General features: G+C 38.7%; 1 protein-coding gene across 5 annotated transcripts in view; it reads left to right on the forward strand.

Moving 5' to 3' along the window:
* Window positions 1–18,129, forward strand: part of LOC123766594 (sacsin-like) — a 117,946-nt gene that overhangs the window by 14,194 nt on the left and 85,623 nt on the right. For all 5 annotated transcript variants that reach the window (XM_069308155.1, XM_069308154.1, XM_069308153.1 and 2 more), the window contains exons 2-4: window positions 8,622–8,676; window positions 15,315–15,412; window positions 16,848–16,958. In XM_069308155.1, the coding sequence (XP_069164256.1) occupies window positions 8,673–8,676; window positions 15,315–15,412; window positions 16,848–16,958 (213 nt within the window). In that variant the 5' untranslated portion in view covers window positions 8,622–8,672. The remainder of the gene's footprint in view (window positions 1–8,621; window positions 8,677–15,314; window positions 15,413–16,847; window positions 16,959–18,129) is intronic.

An 18,129-nucleotide genomic window follows, 5' to 3' on the forward strand; every position in this document is an offset into this window, starting at 1 on the left:
TGAGTTGTTGGTGTTCATATTCTGAGGGTGTTGCTAGTGTTCACATTCTGGTGATGGTGTCATTGGTGTTCACATTCTGGTGAGGGGGTTTCTGGTGTTCACATTCTGGTGAGGGTGTTCTTAGTGTTCACATTCTGGTGAGGGTGTCGCTGGTGTTCATATTTTTGTGAGTGTTTCTGGTGGTCATATTCTGGTGAGTGTTGCTTGTGTTCCCATTCTGGTGAGTGTCGCTGGTGTTCACTTTCTGGTGAGTGTCACTGGTGTTCACTTTCTGGTGAGTGTCACTGGTGTTCACTTTCTGGTGAGTGTCGCTGGTGTTCACATTCTGGTGAGTGTCGCTGGTGTTCACTTTCTGGTGTCACTGGTGTTCACTTTCTGGTGAGTGTTGCTGGTGTTCACTTTCTGGTGAGTGTCGCTGGTGCTCACTTTTTGGTGAGTGTCGCTGGTGTTTACATTCTGGTGAGTGTCGCTGGTGTTCACATTCTGGTGAGTATCGCTGGTACTCACTTTCTGGTGAGTGTCGCTGGTGTTCACATTCTGGTGAGTATCGCTGGTACTCACTTTCTGGTGAGTGTCGCTGGTGTTCACATTCTGGTGAGTCGCTGGTACTCGCCTAGTTGTACTCACCTTGTTGTGCTTGCGGGGATTGAGCTTTAACTCTTTGGTCCCGCCTCTCAACTGTCAATCAACAGGTGTACAGGTTCCTGAGCCTATTGGGCTCTATCATATCTACACTTGAAACTGTGCATGGAGTCAGCCTCCACCGCATCACTCCCTAATGCATTCCATTTGTCAACTACTCTTGATACTAAAAAAGTTCTTTCTAATATCTCTGTGGCTTATTTGGGCACTCAGTTTCCACCTGTGTCCCCTAGTGCGTGTGCCGCTTGTGTTAAATAGACTATCTTTATCTTCCCTATCAATTCCCTTGAGAATCTTGAATGTGGTGATCATGTCCCCCCCCCCTAACTCTTCTGTCTTCCAGCGAAGTGAGGTTTAATTCCCGTAGTCTCTCCTCGTAGCTCATACTTCTCAGCTCGGGTACTAGTCTGGTGGCAAACCTTTGAACCTTTTCCAGTTTGGTCTTATCCTTGACTTGATATGGATTCCATGCTGGAGCTGCATATTCCAGGATTAGCCTAACATATGTGGTATACAAAGTTCTGAATGATTCTTTACACAAGTTTCTGAATGCTGTTCTTATGTTGGCCAGCCTGGCATATGCCGCTGATGTTATCCTCTTGATATGGGCTGCAGGAGACAGGTCTGGCGTGATATCAACCCCCAAGTCTTTTTCTTTCTCTGACTCTTGAAGTATTTCATCTTCCAGATGGTACCTTGTATCTGGCCTCCTGTTCCCTACACCTATCTTCATTACATTACATTTGCTTGGGTTAAACTTTCTAACAACCATTTGTTTGACCATTCCTTCAGCTTGTCTAGGTCTTCTTGAAGCCTCAAGCAGTCCTCCTCTGTCTTAATCCTTCTCATAATTTTGGCATGGTGTTCACATTCTGGTGAGTGTTGCTGGTGTTCACATTCTGGTTAGTGTTGCTGGTGTTCACATTCTGGTGTCGCTGGTGTTCACATTCTGGTGAGTGTTGCTGGTGTTCACATTATGGTGAGTGTTGCTGGTGTTCACATTCTGGTGTTGCTGATGTTCACATTCTAGTGAGGGTGTCGCTTGTGTTCACATTCTGGTGAGTGTTGCTGGTATTCACCAGAAACACATTCTGGTGAGTGTTGCTAGTGTTCACATTCTGGTGAGTGTTGCTGGTATTCACCAGAAACACATTCTGGTGAGTGTTGCTAGTGTTCACATTCTGGTGAGTGTTGCTGGTATTCACCAGAAACACATTCTGGTGAGTGTTGCTAGTGTTCACATTATGGTGAGTGTTGCTGGTGTTCACATTCTGGTGAGTGTTGCTGGTGTTCACATTCTGGTGAGTGTTGCTGGTGTTCACATTATGGTGAGTGTTGCTAGTGTTCACATTCTGGTGAGTGTTGCTGGTGTTCACATTATGGTGAGTGTTGCTGGTGTTCACATTCTGGTGAGTGTTGCTGCAGTTCACATTATGGTGAGAGTGTCACTGGTGTTCACATTCTTGTGAGGATGTTACTTGTATGCACCTAGTTGTGGTCACCTAGTTGTACTTGCAGGCGCTGAGCTCTGCTCTTTTGGAACGCCTGGCAACTGTCAATCAATCAACTGTTACTAACTAACTTTTTTTTCAATCACAACCCACAACCCCACACAGGAAGCAGCCTGTAATAGCTGTCTAACTCCCAGGTACCTATTTACTGTTAGGTAACAGGGGCATCAGAGTGAAAGAAACTACCCATTTTTCTCTGCCGGCGCCTGGAATTGAACCCGGGCCAGAAGATAACGAGTCCCGCGTGCTGTCAGCTACCAGTCCCCTTGCGTTCATATTCTGGTGAGGGGTGTTCTTTCAGGGTGTCGCTGGTAATTACCTAAGTGTAGTTACAAGATGAGAGCTACGCTCAGGGTGTCCCGTCTTCCCAGCACTCTTTGTCATATAACGCTTTGAAACTACTGACGGTCTTGGCCTCCACCACCTTCTCTCTTAACTTGTTCCAACCGTCTACCACTCTATTTGCGAAGGTGAATTTTCTTATATTTCTTCGGCATCTGTGTTTAGCTAGTTTATATCTATGACCTCTTGTTCTTGAAGTTCCAGGTCTCAGGAAATCTTCCCTGTCGATTTTATCAATTTCTGTTACTATTTTGTACGTAGTGATCATATCACCTCTTTTTCTTCTGTCTTCTAGTTTTGGCATATTTAATGCTTCTAACTTCTCCTCATAGCTCCTGCCCTTCAGTTCTGGGAGCCACTTAGTAGCATGTCTTTGCACCTTTTCCAGTTTGTTGATGTGCTTCTTAAGATATGGGCACCACACAACAGCTGCATATTCTAGCTTTGGCCTAACAAAAGTCATGAACAATTTCTTTAGTATATCGCCATCCATGTATTTAAAAGGAATTCTGAAGTTAGAAAGCATAGCATAGGCTCCATGCACAATATTCTTTATGTGGTCCTCAGGTGATAGTTTTCTATCTAGAACCACCCCTAGATCTCTTTCTTTATCAGAATTCTTTCAAGATTTCTCACATAATATATAGGTTGTGTGGGGGCTATGTTCTCCTATTCCACATTCCATAACATGACATTTATTAACATTAAATTCCATTTGTCAAGTGGTGCTCCATATACTTATTTTGTCCAGGTCTTCTTGAAGGGTATGACAATCATCTAAATTTCTTATCCTTCCTATTATCTTAGCATCATCAGCAAACATGTTCATATAATTCTGTATGCCAACTGGTAGATCATTTATGTAGACAATAAACATCACTGGTGCAAGAACTGAACCCTGTGGTACTCCACTTGTGACATTTCTCCATTCCGATACATTGCCTCTGATTACTGCCCTCATTTTTCTATCAGAAAATTTTTCATCCATGTTAGAAGCTTACCTGTCACCCCTCCAATATTTTCCAGTTTCCAGAACAACCTCTTATGTGGAACTCTGTCGAAAGCCTTTTTTAGGTCAGGATAGATGCAGTCAACCCAACCATCTCTTTCCTGTAATATCTCTGTGGCTCGATCATAGAAACTGAGTAAATTCGATACACAGGATCTTCCAGATCGAAAACCATACTGTCTGTCTGATATTATATCATTTCTCTCCAGGTGTTCTACCCATTTAGTTTTGATTATTTTTTCCAATACTTTCACTATTACACTTGTCAATGATACAGGTCTATTACTGAGGGGGTCTTCCCTGCTGCCACTTTTGTAGAATGGAACTATGTTAGCCTGTTTCTACACGTCTACTACGATTCCTGTACACAGGGATTGAGATCATGTGAAGTGGAATGCTGAGCTCAGATGCACATTCTCTCAGAACCCATGGTGAAACGCCATCTGGGCCAGCTGCTTTGTTCTTACTGAGCTCCTTTAGCATATTTTCCACTTCATCTCTTGACACCTCTATCCATATGTTGTTCTCTGGAATTCTTATTGTGTCTGGTTCTCTGAAGATTTCATTTTGTACAAACACACTTTGGAACTTTTCATTTAATGTTTCACACATTTCCTTTTCATTTTCCGTGAATCTGTTCCCCATTTTCAACCTCTGGATATTATCCTTTACCCGCAATTTGTTGTTTATGAATTTGTAGAATAGGCCCAGTTCTGTTTTACATTTATCCGCTATCCCTTTTTCAAAATTTCATTCTGCCTCTCCTTATTGCCATATAGTTGTTTCTTGCATCTTTGTATCACTGGTATGTTTGGGGGTTTGGCCTCTTCCTATACTGATTCCATTTTTGTGTCTTTTGGTCTCTTGCCCCTCTCACAATTTCTGTCGAACCAATCCTGTTTTCTGGCCCTGCATCTCTGTTTTGGTATGAATGTTTGTGTGCCTTCCTCATATATTTTTAAAAGTTTGGCATACATTTCATTTACTTCCCTGCCTAGCAACAATTCTGTCCAACTACACTCATTAAAAAAATTTCGAAGTTCCACATAGTGTCCTCTCCTTAAATCGAGTTTATCAACTGTTTCAATGTCCCCATTTTCTTCTAGATGATATCTTAAAGCATAATCAATGTCTAACAGGACGTGATCACTCTTTCCCAAGGGAGGAAGGTACTGGATGTCAAATATCTCTTCTTCTTTCCTGGTGAATACTAGATCCAGTACTGACAGTACATCTCCTTCCCTCATTCTTGTGGCCTGCTTTATGTGTTGATACAAGAATGTCTCCAGAATGAGGTTCACAAATCTGCATGTCCAAAAGTCCTCCATTCTTGCTTCATAGGCCTCCCAGTCTATTGCTTTAAAGTTGAAGTCCCCCAGTATCAACAGTCGTGATTTATCTTTATCTGCTTGTGCAATAATATCCCTCATTCTGGTGAGGGTGTTGCTGGTGTTTACATTCTAGGGAGTTGCTGGTGTTCACATTCTGGTGAGTGTTGGTGGTGTTCATATTCTGGTGAGGATGTTGCTGGTGTTCACATTCTGGTGAAGCTGTTGGTGTTCACATTCTGGTGAGGGTGTTGCTTGTGTTCACATTATGGTGAGGATGTTACTTGTGTTCACATTATGGTGAGGGTGTTGCTGGTGTTCACATACTAGTGAGGGAGTTGCTGGTGTTCACATTATGGTGAGGGGTGTTGCTGGTTTTCACATTCTGGTGAGGGTGTTTACGGTGTTCACATTCTAGTCAGAGTGATGCTGGTATTCACGTTCTAGTGAGGGTGTTGCTGGTGTTCACATTCTGGTGAGGGTGTTTACGGTGTTCACATTCTAGTCAGAGTGATGCTGGTATTCACGTTCTAGTGAGGGTGTTGCTGGTGTTCACATTCTGGTGAGGGTGTTGCTGGTGTTCACATTGTGGTGAGGGTGTTGCTGGTGTTCACATTCTGGCGAATGGTGTTGCTGGTGTTCACATTCTGGTGAGGGTGTCACTGGTGTTCACATTCTGGTGAGGGTGTTGCTGGTGTTCACATTCTGGTGAGGGTGTCACTGGTGTTCACATTCTGGTGAGAAGGGTGTTGTTGGTGTTCACATTCTGGTGAGGAGGATGCTGGCATTCACATTCTGGTGAGGGTGTTGCTAGTGTTCACATTCTGGTGAGGGTGTTGCTAGTGTTCTAATTTTGTTAAGGATGTTGCTAGTGTTTTATTTCTGGTGAGGGTGTTGCTAGTGTTCACATTCTGGTGAGGGTGTTATGGTGTTCACATTCTGGTGAGGGTGTTGCTAGTGTTCTAATTCTGGTGAGGGTGTTGCTAGTGTTCTAATTCTGGTGAGGGTGTTGCAAGTGTTCTAATTTTGTTAAGGATGTTGCTAGTGTTTTATTTCTTGTGAGGGTGTTGCTAGTGTTCTAATTCTGGTGAGGGTGTTGGTAGTGATCTAATTCTGGTGTCGCTGGTGTTCTAATTCTGGTGAGGGTGTCACTGGTGTTCACATTCTGGTGAGAAGGGTGTTGCTAGTGTTCACATTCTGGTGAGGGGAGTCACTGGTGTTCACATTTTGGTGATGGTGTTGCTGGTGTTCACATTCTGGTGAGGGTGTTACTGGTGTTCCACATTCTGGTGAGGGTGTTGCTATTGTTCTAATTCTGGTGAGGGTGTTGCTAGTGTTCTAATTCTGGTGAGGGCGTTGGTAGTGTCCTAATTCTGGTGAGGGTGTCGCTGGTGTTCTAATTCTGGTGAGGGTGTCGCTGGTGTTCTAATTCTGGTGAGGGTGTCACTGGTGTTAAAATTTTGGTGAGGGAGTCATTGGTGTTCTCATTCTGGTGAGGGTGTCACTGGTGTTCTAATTTTGGTGAGGGAGTCATTGGTGTTCTCATTCTGGTGAGGGTGTCACTGGTGTTCTAATTCTGGTGAGGGTGTTGCTGGTGTTCACATTCTGGTGATGGTGTTGCTGGTGTTCGCATTCTTGTGAGAATGTTGCTGTTGTTCACTTGCTGGTGAGGGTATTGCTGGCGTTGACATTCTGGTGATGGTGTTGCTGGCGTTGACATTCTGGAGATGGTGTTGCTGGTGTCCTGTGAGGGTGGTACTGGTGTTCACATTTTGATGAGGATGAGCACCATACCAGAAACAAATACCTTTTTGATATTCTAAGAGTACGACTCAATCAAACTAGAAATGCTCTACAAATCAAGGTACCCAGAATGTGGAATGACCTTCCCAATCATGTTAAAGACTGTACTTCTCTCAACCAGTTTAAGATAAAAACTAAGCACTACCTAATTAACTCCTTGTAACCTGCCTTGCCCCTGTAATGTCAACTCATGTCTGTTTTTTTAAACGGTGCTGTTTGTCGACCAAATTGTATTTTTGCTGTTTTTCTGCCATGTTCCCCCTTTTTTATTTTTATATTTTCTCACATTTTATACTTTCATCTCAATTAGTATTAAGTTTTAGTCTTTAGTGTTTTTCCTGCTCGAAACGCTTTGCGTAATATTGGCTTTAGGCCTTTTATGTACTACCTCTATCTATAAATTCATCAATATTTGTATCACCCCTTGTATGTATGTACTTTGCCTGAATAAACATTTGAATTTTTTTTTTATTTTTTTAATTTGAGGATGTTACATGTGTTCACATTCTGGTGAGGGTGTTATATCAGTGTTGCTGGTGTTTACATTCTGGTTAGTGTTTCTGGTGTTCACATTCTGGAGAGTTGCTGGTGTTCACATTCTGGTGAATGTTCCTGTTTTTCATATTCTGGTGAGGATATTGCTTGTGTTCACATTCATGTGAGGGTGTTGCTGGTACTCACCTAATTGTACTCACCTAATTGTGCTTGCGGGGGTTGAGCTTTGGCTCTTTGATCCCGCCTCTCAACTGTCAATCAACTGGTGTACAGATTCCTGAGCCTACTGGGCTCTATCATATCTACATTTGAAACTGTGTATGGAGTCAGCCTCCACCACATCACTTCCTAGTGCATTCCATTTATTAACTACTCTGACACTGAAAAAATTCTTTCTAACGTCTCTGTGGCTCATCTGGGTACTAAGTTTCCACCTGTGTCCCCTTGTCCGTGTCCCACCCGTGCTGAAGAGTTTGTCTTTGTCCACCCTGTCAATTCCCCTGAGAATTTTGTAGGTGGTTATCATGTCTCCCCTTACTCTTCTGTTTTCCAGGGATGTGAGGTTCAGCTCCTTTAGCCTTTTCTCGTAGCTCAATCCTCTCAGTTCCGGGACGAGCCTGGTGGCATACCGCTGAATCTTCTCTAACTTTGTTTTGTGTTTAACTAGGTATGGACTCCAGGCTGGAGCTGCATACTCCAGGATTGGTCTTACATAAGTGGTATACAGGGTTCTGAAAGATTCCTTACACAAGTTTCTAAAGGCAGTTCTTATGTTGGCCAGTCTAGCATATGCCGCTGATGATATTCTTTTGATGTGGGCCTCTGGGGACAGGTTCGGTGTGATATCAACCCCCATGCAGATCCTTCTCTCTATTTGACTCTTGCAAGATTTCCCCTCCCTGATGATACCTTGTGTTCAGCCTCCTGCTCCCTTCGCCTAATTTCATCACCTTACACTTTCTTGAGTTGAACTTTAGCAGCCATTTTCTAGACCATTCCTCCAATTTGTCCAGGTCATCCTGTAGTCTCTGTCTATCTTCATCCGTCTTGATTCTTCTCATAATTTTTGCATCATCAGCAAACATTGAGAGGAATGAGTCTATACCCTCTGGAAGATCGTTCACATATATTAGAAACAGGATGGGTCCTGTGTTCACATTCACATTCACATTGTGATGGGTCCAGGTGTTCACATTCTGGTGATTGTGTAACTCAAGTTCACATTTTGGGGAGTGTGTCATTGGTGTTCTGGTGACGGTGTCACTGATGTTCTAACAGTCCAATCCAATCCAATTCTAGCCAAACCAAAGTACAGGCTTCCTGTTCCTGACAAAAATAATTAAATACATATGAGACAGTGTGGTGTGGTAAACTTGTTTCATTGTGGTAAGTCTTCATTTCGGTATTAGTGTATTATAATTAGACCTGCCTAGCATAGGCGAATAGGCTTCTACAGTGTCCATTATTATAATGTTGTCATGATGTTTTCAGCTCCAGAGCGCTGACTGGTCTTATGAGGTAGGCGAAGCTTCAGCCATCATTATGGGTAAGTTATAGTAACTTTTTAACTTTTATATAAAATTAATTACTGTATATAAATTATTTAGAGATTATTATTATTTGGCTTTAATTTGCATGAGAAGTTTACAAAGATTTAGTCTGACTTTAGAAATATCAAAGATAATGATAATGTTTATTTAGGGAAAAGTACATACAGTACATATTAAATGAGTTACAAGCAGGATGTTGGTTTTCAAAATAGAGGAAGTAGGTATGTAAAGCAACTTAACATCCACAGCATTTCAGGCATGATGTGGAAAAGTATACTTAAAAATAAAGACTTGAAACTGAAGCGATGCATTTATTTCTGGCGGTGCTCATGGGTTCTATTATTTATTTATTTATTTATTTATGTATTTATTTATTTATTTATATATATATATATATATATATATATATATATATATATATATATATATATATATATATATATATATTTATATATATTAAAATATATATATTTATATATATATATATTTATGTGTGTATATCACGAAAATAAACACGTGATTAAGAATGTGACAATGTCAGACCACGGAGGAAAAATGAAACAGGAAATTTCCTTAAGTACTTTTGTATATTAAATACATCTTCAGAAGGTGAAGATGTATTTCTGAAGATGTATTTAATATACGAAAGTACTTAAGGAAATTTCCTGTTTCATTTTTCCTCCGTGGTCTGACATTGTCATATATATATTTATATATATTTATATTTATATATATATATATATATATATATATATATATATATATTATTAAATATGACCGAAAAAGTAAGATTAATAATTCTAACACGAATTTTCTCAATCTTTCGTACATTACGCTTCACTGTTGGAGGTAAATCAAAAATCACTTCTCCAAAATTCATTTTTATTTCTAGTCTGACGCGACACGGGCGCGTTTCGTAAAACTTATTACATTTTCAAAGACTTCACAAATACACAACTGATTAGAACTTATGTATCTCTGATTTTATATCTACATTTGAGTGAGGTGGGAGGGGTGATGTGGCATTAACACAAGACAGAACAAGAGGGGATATTAATAGGGTATTAAAAGTATCAACACAAGACAGAACAGAAACAATGGGTATTGAATAGAAGTGTTTGTAGAAAGCCTATTGGTCCATATTTCTTGATGCTTCTATATTGGAGCGGAGTCTTGAGGTGGGTAGAATATAGTTGTGCAATAATTGGCTGTTGATTGCTGGTGTTGACTTCTTGATGTGTAGTGCCTCGCAAACGTCAAGCCGCCTGCTATCGCTGTATCTATCGATGATTTCTGTGTTGTTTACTAGGATTTCTCTGGCGATGGTTTGGTTATGGGAAGAGATTATATGTTCCTTAATGGAGCCCTGTTGCTTATGCATCGTTAAACGCCTAGAAAGAGATGTTGTTGTCTTGCCTATATACTGGGTTTTTTGGAGCTTACAGTCCCCAAGTGGGCATTTGAAGGCATAGACGACGTTAGTCTCTTTTAAAGCGTTCTGTTTTGTGTCTGGAGAGTTTCTCATGAGTAGGCTGGCCGTTTTTCTGGTTTTATAGTAAATCGTCAGTTGTATCCTCTGATTTTTGTCTGTAGGGATAACGTTTCTATTAACAATATCTTTCAGGACCCTTTCCTCCATTTTATGAGCTGTGGAAAAGAAGTTCCTGTAAAATAGTCTAATAGGGGGTATAGGTGTTGTGTTAGTTGTCTCTTCAGAGGTTGCATGGCTTTTCACTTTCCTTATTATGATGTCTTCGATGAAACCATTGGAGAAGCAGTTATTGACTAGGACCTGCCTTACCCTACAGAGTTCTTCGTCGACTTGCTTCCATTCTGAGCTGTGGCTGAGAGCACGGTCGACGTATGCGTTAACAACACTCCTCTTGTACCTGTCAGGGCAGTCGCTTTTGGCATTTAGGCACATTCCTATGTTTGTTTCCTTAGTGTAGACTGCAGTGTGGAAACCTCCGCCCTTTTCCATGACTGTTACATCTAGAAAAGGCAGCTTCCCATCCTTTTCCGTCTCGTAAGTGAAACGCAGCACGGAACTCTGCTCAAATGCCTCCTTCAGCTCCTGCAGATGTCTGACATCAGGTACCTGTGTAAAAATGTCGTCAACATACCTGCAGTATATGGCCGGTTTCAAGTTCATGTCGACTAAGACTTTTTGCTCGATGGTACCCATGTAGAAGTTTGCAAACAGGACACCTAGGGGAGAACCCATGGCGATCCCATCTACTTGCTTATACATGTGCCCATCCGGGCTCAAGAAGGGTGCCTCTTTAGTACAAGCTTGGAGTAGTTTCCTCAGAATACTTTCTGGCATGTCAAGAGGAGTACAGGCTGGATCACGATACACTCTGTCGGCTATCATTCCGATTGTCTCGTCCACAGGTACGTTGGTAAACAGCGATTCTACGTCCAACGAGGCTCTTATCCCTGTGGCCCGTGTGCCCCGCAGTAAGTCCACAAATTCCTTTGGAGACTTCAGGCTGAAGGCGCAAGGAACATAAGGAGTCAGCAGGCCGTTGAGTCGCTTCGCCAGTCTGTACGTGGGTGTGGGTATCTGGCTAATGATTGGCCGAAGTGGGTTTCCAGGCTTGTGCGTCTTGACATTTCCATACGCATATCCAGGTTTATATTCCCCAATGATCTTTTTTTTGAGAAAAGGCTCATGGGTTGTGATATGGCAACTCCTTGCCTGTGGTAACTAACAAGCAACTCTCTTGCCTGCTAGTAATGTGTGTGAGGGAAGATTGATTGATTGATGAAGATTAAGCCACCCAAAAGGTGGCACGGGCATGAATATCCCATAAGTGGTGGCCCTTTTGAGCCATTACCAGTATCTTTTCAATTTTTGAGAAAATTCGTGTTAGAATTATTAATCTTACTTTTTCGGTCATATTTAATAATATATGTCTACAGGAAAGACTGCTACCAAAATATACTAATATATATATATATATATATATATATATATATATATATATATATATATATATATATATATATATATATATGTCGTACCTAATAGCCAGAACGCACTTCTCAGCCTACTATTCAAGGCCCGATTTGCCTAATAAGCCAAGTTTTCATGAATTAATGTTTTTTCGTTTACCTAACCTACCTAACCTAACCTAACCTAGCTTTTTTTGGCTACCTAACCTAACCTTACCTATAAATATAGGTTAGGTTAGGTTAGGTAGGGTTGGTTAGGTTCGGTCATATATCTACGTTAATTTTAACTCCAATAAAAAAAAATTGACCTCATACATAGAAAAAAGGGTTGCTTTATCATTTCATAAGAAAAAAATTATAGTAAATATATTAATTCAGGAAAACTTGGCTTATTAGGCAAATCGGGCCTTGAATAGTTGGCTGAGAAGTGAGTTCTGGCTACTAGGTACGACATATATATATATATATATATATATATATATATATATATATATATATATATATATATATATATATATATATATATATATATATTAGAAGGTACATTGGGATTGTGAGGATACATAGCATAGTAATTACATTAATCACTGTAATCACTGATAGATTACATTAATCACTGATAGATTACATCTGTCAAGGAAAAGTTTCAGATCAAGATTAGCAATTAGGAACAAGGTTTTGGACATGTAAAAAGCACACGAGAATGTGTGGAGTAAGTGTAAGTTTAGCATGTAAAGACTTGAACAGAAGGCTGTGTGTTGTGTGAAGACAGAGTTTATTAAAGTTCTGATAACAGATTTTTGCTGAATGATGATAGGCTTGAGGTAATTTGAGGTTGAACCCCATGCATAGATACCGTATGTAAGATAGGGATACATTAGTGTGTAGTATAATGAGAGGAGAAAATAAGAATATCTGATTTTAGAAAGTACTGTATAGTTTTTTTTGTCTTAAATTTGCTGCATATGTCAAATGCCATATTGACGATTTTTTTTACAGTAAATTATACTGAAAACCTATATTCTAATGTTATGAAAATGAAGATCATACCAAATGAACAGTTGGTGATACTTTATATTTTTTAATCTGATTTGAAACTCTGAAGTTTTCAATATTCAAATTTAAAATTATTTTTGATTTTCTTGGTTTTCCAAGTTACGTTGGTGATCATTTAGACAAAGTTGGAGCATTTGCTAGTAGGTTATGTAAAAAACAATGAAAGCATTTGAGAAACTTAACTCTTAGGCTATACATACAAACGATTTGCGATACGATACATACGTATGATTTGCACCCTTTAAGGGTTAAATCACTCACCTGACATTTCACGAGTGCTTTGTCCTAGGTTTGTTCCCTGGTTTAGGAGGATTTACTGGGCATCAATCCTTAACTGTAGCCTGTAGCCTTAATTTGGCAGGGTCTTATTCTGCGGAATATAGGATTAAGGACTTCCCCGAAGTCCTATGTGGACTAGTCACTATGCGTAGTGACTACAAGAATGTAAGAACTCTTTGTGTGTGTGTGTGTGTGTGTGTGTGTGTGTGTGTGTGTGTGTGTGTGTGTGTGTGTGTGTGTGTGTGTCTATATATATATATATATATATATATATATATATATATATATATATATATATATATATATATATATATATATATATATATATATATATATATATATATATATATAAATATATATATACATATATATATATATATATATATATATATATATATATATATATATATACATAAATATATATATACATATATATATATATATATATATATATATATATATATATATATATATATATATATATATATATAAATATATATATACATATATATATATATATATATATATATATATATACATATATATATATATATATATATATATATATATATATATATATATATACATATATATATACATATATATATATATACATATATATATATATATATATATATATATATATATATATATATATACATATATATATATATATATATATATATATATATATATATATATATATACATATATATATATATATATATATATATATATATATATATATATATATATATATATATATATATATACATATATATATATATATATATATATATATATATATATATATATATATATATATATATACATATATATATATATATATATATATATATATATATATATATATATATATATATATATATATATATATATATATATATATATAGAAGCTTCAAGAGATCCATAACCTTTAGGCATTTGTCTTGTATGTTTTGTAACCTTTAAATACACAATAAAGGAAAAAAAAAAAAAAGGGAAGGGGGTGGTAGGAGAAAAGCACACAGAAACTGTATTGGAGGGGACCTACATTCCCTCCAATGCGTTACGTGTGGTTTCCTCCGAGGCTATGGGTCCCCCTTCTTCCAGCCAGAGGTGGTACTCCCTTCCCTATTTTTAAAGGTGGAACATACCATTATATTTATGAGGTGGGTAGAGGGTAGAGTAACTCTACCCACCATGAGAGTAAGGACAAGACAAGAACATATCGATGCCAACACAGAAGACAATGTCCAACATAACAGGCCAATTACACTGGATTAATCTTTGTTTAGATAGGAGATGCCTCGTATGGGCCAATAAGCCTTCTGCAGCCTCTTATGTTTCACCTCACATTTTTATCCCTTATGTATCCCCCCATGTTTTCACCTTCATTGTATTATCACCTGACCCAGTGCGGGTATAAAATCAACTAGTATTGTAAGATCTGTTCACTTGAGAATGAACCATGGAGGTTCGAAACGTCGTGCAAATTATATAAATAAGTGTAATACACTCTATAGTAAATCACTTCTTTTCTTCGCCTTAAAAGTACGAAAATGAGTTTTGGAGAACTCCTATTTCAATTAAGCCCTGATGCTAAGAAAATAGTTAGAGGGATAGAAGCCCTAAACCAGAAAATAATAAATACAGAATATGCGGTCATATTCAATGAAACATGTTTAAAAGAAAACCTGCTGCCAGTATACACCAATATATATATATATATGTATATGTATATGTATGCATCCCAACAGGCTGACCCTTCAACTGTATGCATCCCAACAAGCTGATCCTTCCCCAGTATGCAACCCAACAAGCTGATTCTTCCCCAGTATGCAACCCAACAAACTGATCCTTCCCCAGTATGCAACCCAACAAACTGATCCTTCCCCAGTATGCAACCCAACAAACTGATCCTTCCCCAGTATGCAACCCAACAAGCTGATCCCTCCCCCCAGTATGCAACCCAACAAGCTGATTCATCCCCCCCCCAGTTTGCAACCCAACAAGGTATCTAACATAAATAATAAGTATACCTTGGGTACCTATTTGTGCTAGGTGAACATGATCACTAAGTGATAGGAAACATGCTGAACCATTTGCCCACCTGGGATTCGAACTAAACATTCCTGATTGTGAGCATTTTGGATTCTATTTTCTGTTGTAGTCCTGGAGGCTTCTTATCAGCAATTGTGAACTGATCAAATATATTCACTGTCTACCATTATATTTATGATGTAGATCTAATGATATGTTTCACCTTAATCATAATAAATGATAATGTATTAAATTACAGTATTGAATGTTACTAATTACCTTGTATGTATATTTCCAGATAATCCATTTCTCTGTAATACTATTGAGATCCCTACTGTTGTGGGTCTCTTAAGAAATATTCTTACCCAGTATCCTGATAATGGTCAAATAATCAAGGTAAGTTTGAAATTAACAAGTGTAAGATCCCCATTAAGGGGATATGTTAGTTTCTGATATAATAGTGATATTTAATGTGAATATATATCTACAGTATAAGTGAACAACGAAGCAAATTGGTAACTGAATGCCTGTCATATTTTCATAAATACAGATTATGCAGGTTTCAGCTTTGTGTTTAAATTTACATTATATTAAAAGCTGTAAAGTACTCCATATGTCGGCGTGTCTATACTCAGCACATAAGATGACCCCCCCCAAAACAAAGAAGAACCACTTTCCCTACCCCACTGTATGAAAAAAAAAAATATTGTGGTGCATTTTAAATAGTTGGGATACATTACCTTTTGAGAAAATTTTTACGACATGGTGTAGCCTCCTGCATGAAGCAACCATGCTTCTGACTGGCTGACTGGCGTTGTACTTACCTATCAACCCACAGTGTTGTGAGGGAAGTCTGGAGGCAGAATACACTGCCCTGCCCTGCCTCCCTGCCTCCCTCCTTTGTTACCTTCCTCCCTGCTTCCCTGCTTCCCTCCTTCGTTCGCTACCTGCCCAGCCATCTGCCAACCTGCCTGCCTGGCTACCTGTCCAGCCACCTGCCTGCCTGCCTGCCTGCCTGCCTGCCTGCCTGGCCATCTATCAACCTGTCCGTCCGTCTGCTCGCTCGCCTCCCTTCCTGCCTAGCTTTCTCCCTCCCTGCCTCCCTCCATGCCTGCCAGCCTGCCCTCCCACCCATTGGCTTCCTCCCCTCCCTGTCTGCCTCCCACCTTTCTCTGGCTCCCTGTCTGCCTGACTCCCTCCTTCTCTCACTTTCTTCCTGCCTGCCTCCTTCCTTCCCTCCCACTCTCTCCCCCTGCCTGCCTCCCTCACTCTGGCCTTGCTTGCCTCCCTCATTCTGGCCCTGCTGGCCTCCCTCCCTCCCTCCCTCTGGCCCTGCCTGCCTTCCTCCCTCCCAGCCTAGCTCCCTTCTTTCCTCCCTGCCTGACTGCCTACCTCCTTCCCTCTCAGCCTGATTGGCTCCCTCCCTCCTTGCCTGCCCTAATTAATTGTTCCCTGGGCTGTGAGAGTTGTGACAAGTGTTGTACATTGAGTGTTAGGTCAAAATTTTCACTTGCTTATCTCTGTGTTAAAGGATTACATTTTATATTTGGGGACAAGTCGACCCCTGGATTTGGATAAATTTTTAGGGTTCATTGTTGACTTATATGCCAGCAAATATGGTACAGTATATGAAAAACTGTATAGATATAGAAACAAATTTTATTTAGTATGTATTAGATATTTTTGGAATTTTGGCAACATTTTATGATATTTGTAACAAACGATTTAATAGTGTTAATAAATATTGTAATAGTGGAGTGTATTATAATTCTTGTCTTTTAAAAATATATTTAAATATGGAATATATATAAATATGGAATTTTAACTCCAGGAATTGGTGCAAAATGCTGAAGATGCTGGAGCCACGCAAGTCGAGGTCTTGCATGATACACGAGAAGTGCAGTGCCCCAATGCACACAGTGATATTCAAAAGTTCCTTAAGGTAAAAAATCTGTTGCCTATAATGTCCTTTATGAACTCTTATTGAACTGATGGTTATGAGGTAAATTAATATTCTTTATTTGAATGTCCATTTTTACCCAGTTTGATTATTGTCTGGGTTTGGTAATCCGAATCATTTGGGGCACATCCCGATTAGTTACCTGAACATTTGACTTAGGGGAATTTCTTACCAGGAATGTCACAAAAAGTAACAAACTGGCAATTTTTGTGTAAAATATCTCAATTACAATCACTATTTACTTAAAAATGATAAATGCTAATTTATTTGGGTTATGGAACTCAAATTACTGAGCTCTTTCAGCAATGTAAGTGCTCACTAATCAGGACAACTCTATTCCTCCCACATCAGTCTGAACCTTTGAATAATCCAGTCAAGATTGAGTCAGTTTTTTGCCCGCCAAATTTTGCCAAACTCGGACAGAAATCCAGGTTACAGGGAGTTTGACTAGGTTACTGAATGACATGTGAAGACCTATGCTTACCAGAAAGCCAAAAAGGCCTTCAACCAGTGAAACCTTAACCATTAAACTGCTCAGCAAAAGGGGGCAGAATTTTAAAATATTCAAATTATGGAAAAATTACTTAAAAATATTAAACAAATCTCCAACTTATTGGCTTTAGCGTCGTGAAACTTTCATCAAAATATTTTCAGAAATTGATTTTAGACGAATATTTAAAAAAAAGAACGTTTTGTTGATAAAGAGAACAGCTATTAACTGGAACTGATGAATAATGCAATAATAAAGAGATGCAATATTCGACGCACAAAGAAGAAGAATAGTAGTAAGTAGTGTCCACAAAGTGGATATGCAGCTGGTGCCTTTATAGCATTGGTGAGTAATACATAACACAAATAATAATAAGTAAGTATGTTATTATGTTCTATTTTGTTATATATCATATAAATACATTGCCCAAAGTTATTATCAGTTACTTTCAACAATGTTCAAAAAATATTTTTTAGGGGAATTTTTTTTTTTATGGTTTTTATTTTTTTCCTCCTTCGTTTATTATTTGAATTTGTTGTAACCTTTACATGCTGGAGAGTGCATACCTGTCCCTAACTATGTGAAGACAATTAAATTGGTCAACAAATAAATAAGTCACAACTCTCCGAACTTGGGACTTAAAATTTTTTTTTGGTTGATTTT

This window comes from Procambarus clarkii, chromosome 62 (genome assembly GCF_040958095.1).
Source record: "Procambarus clarkii isolate CNS0578487 chromosome 62, FALCON_Pclarkii_2.0, whole genome shotgun sequence".
Lineage (NCBI taxonomy): Eukaryota > Metazoa > Arthropoda > Malacostraca > Decapoda > Cambaridae > Procambarus > Procambarus clarkii.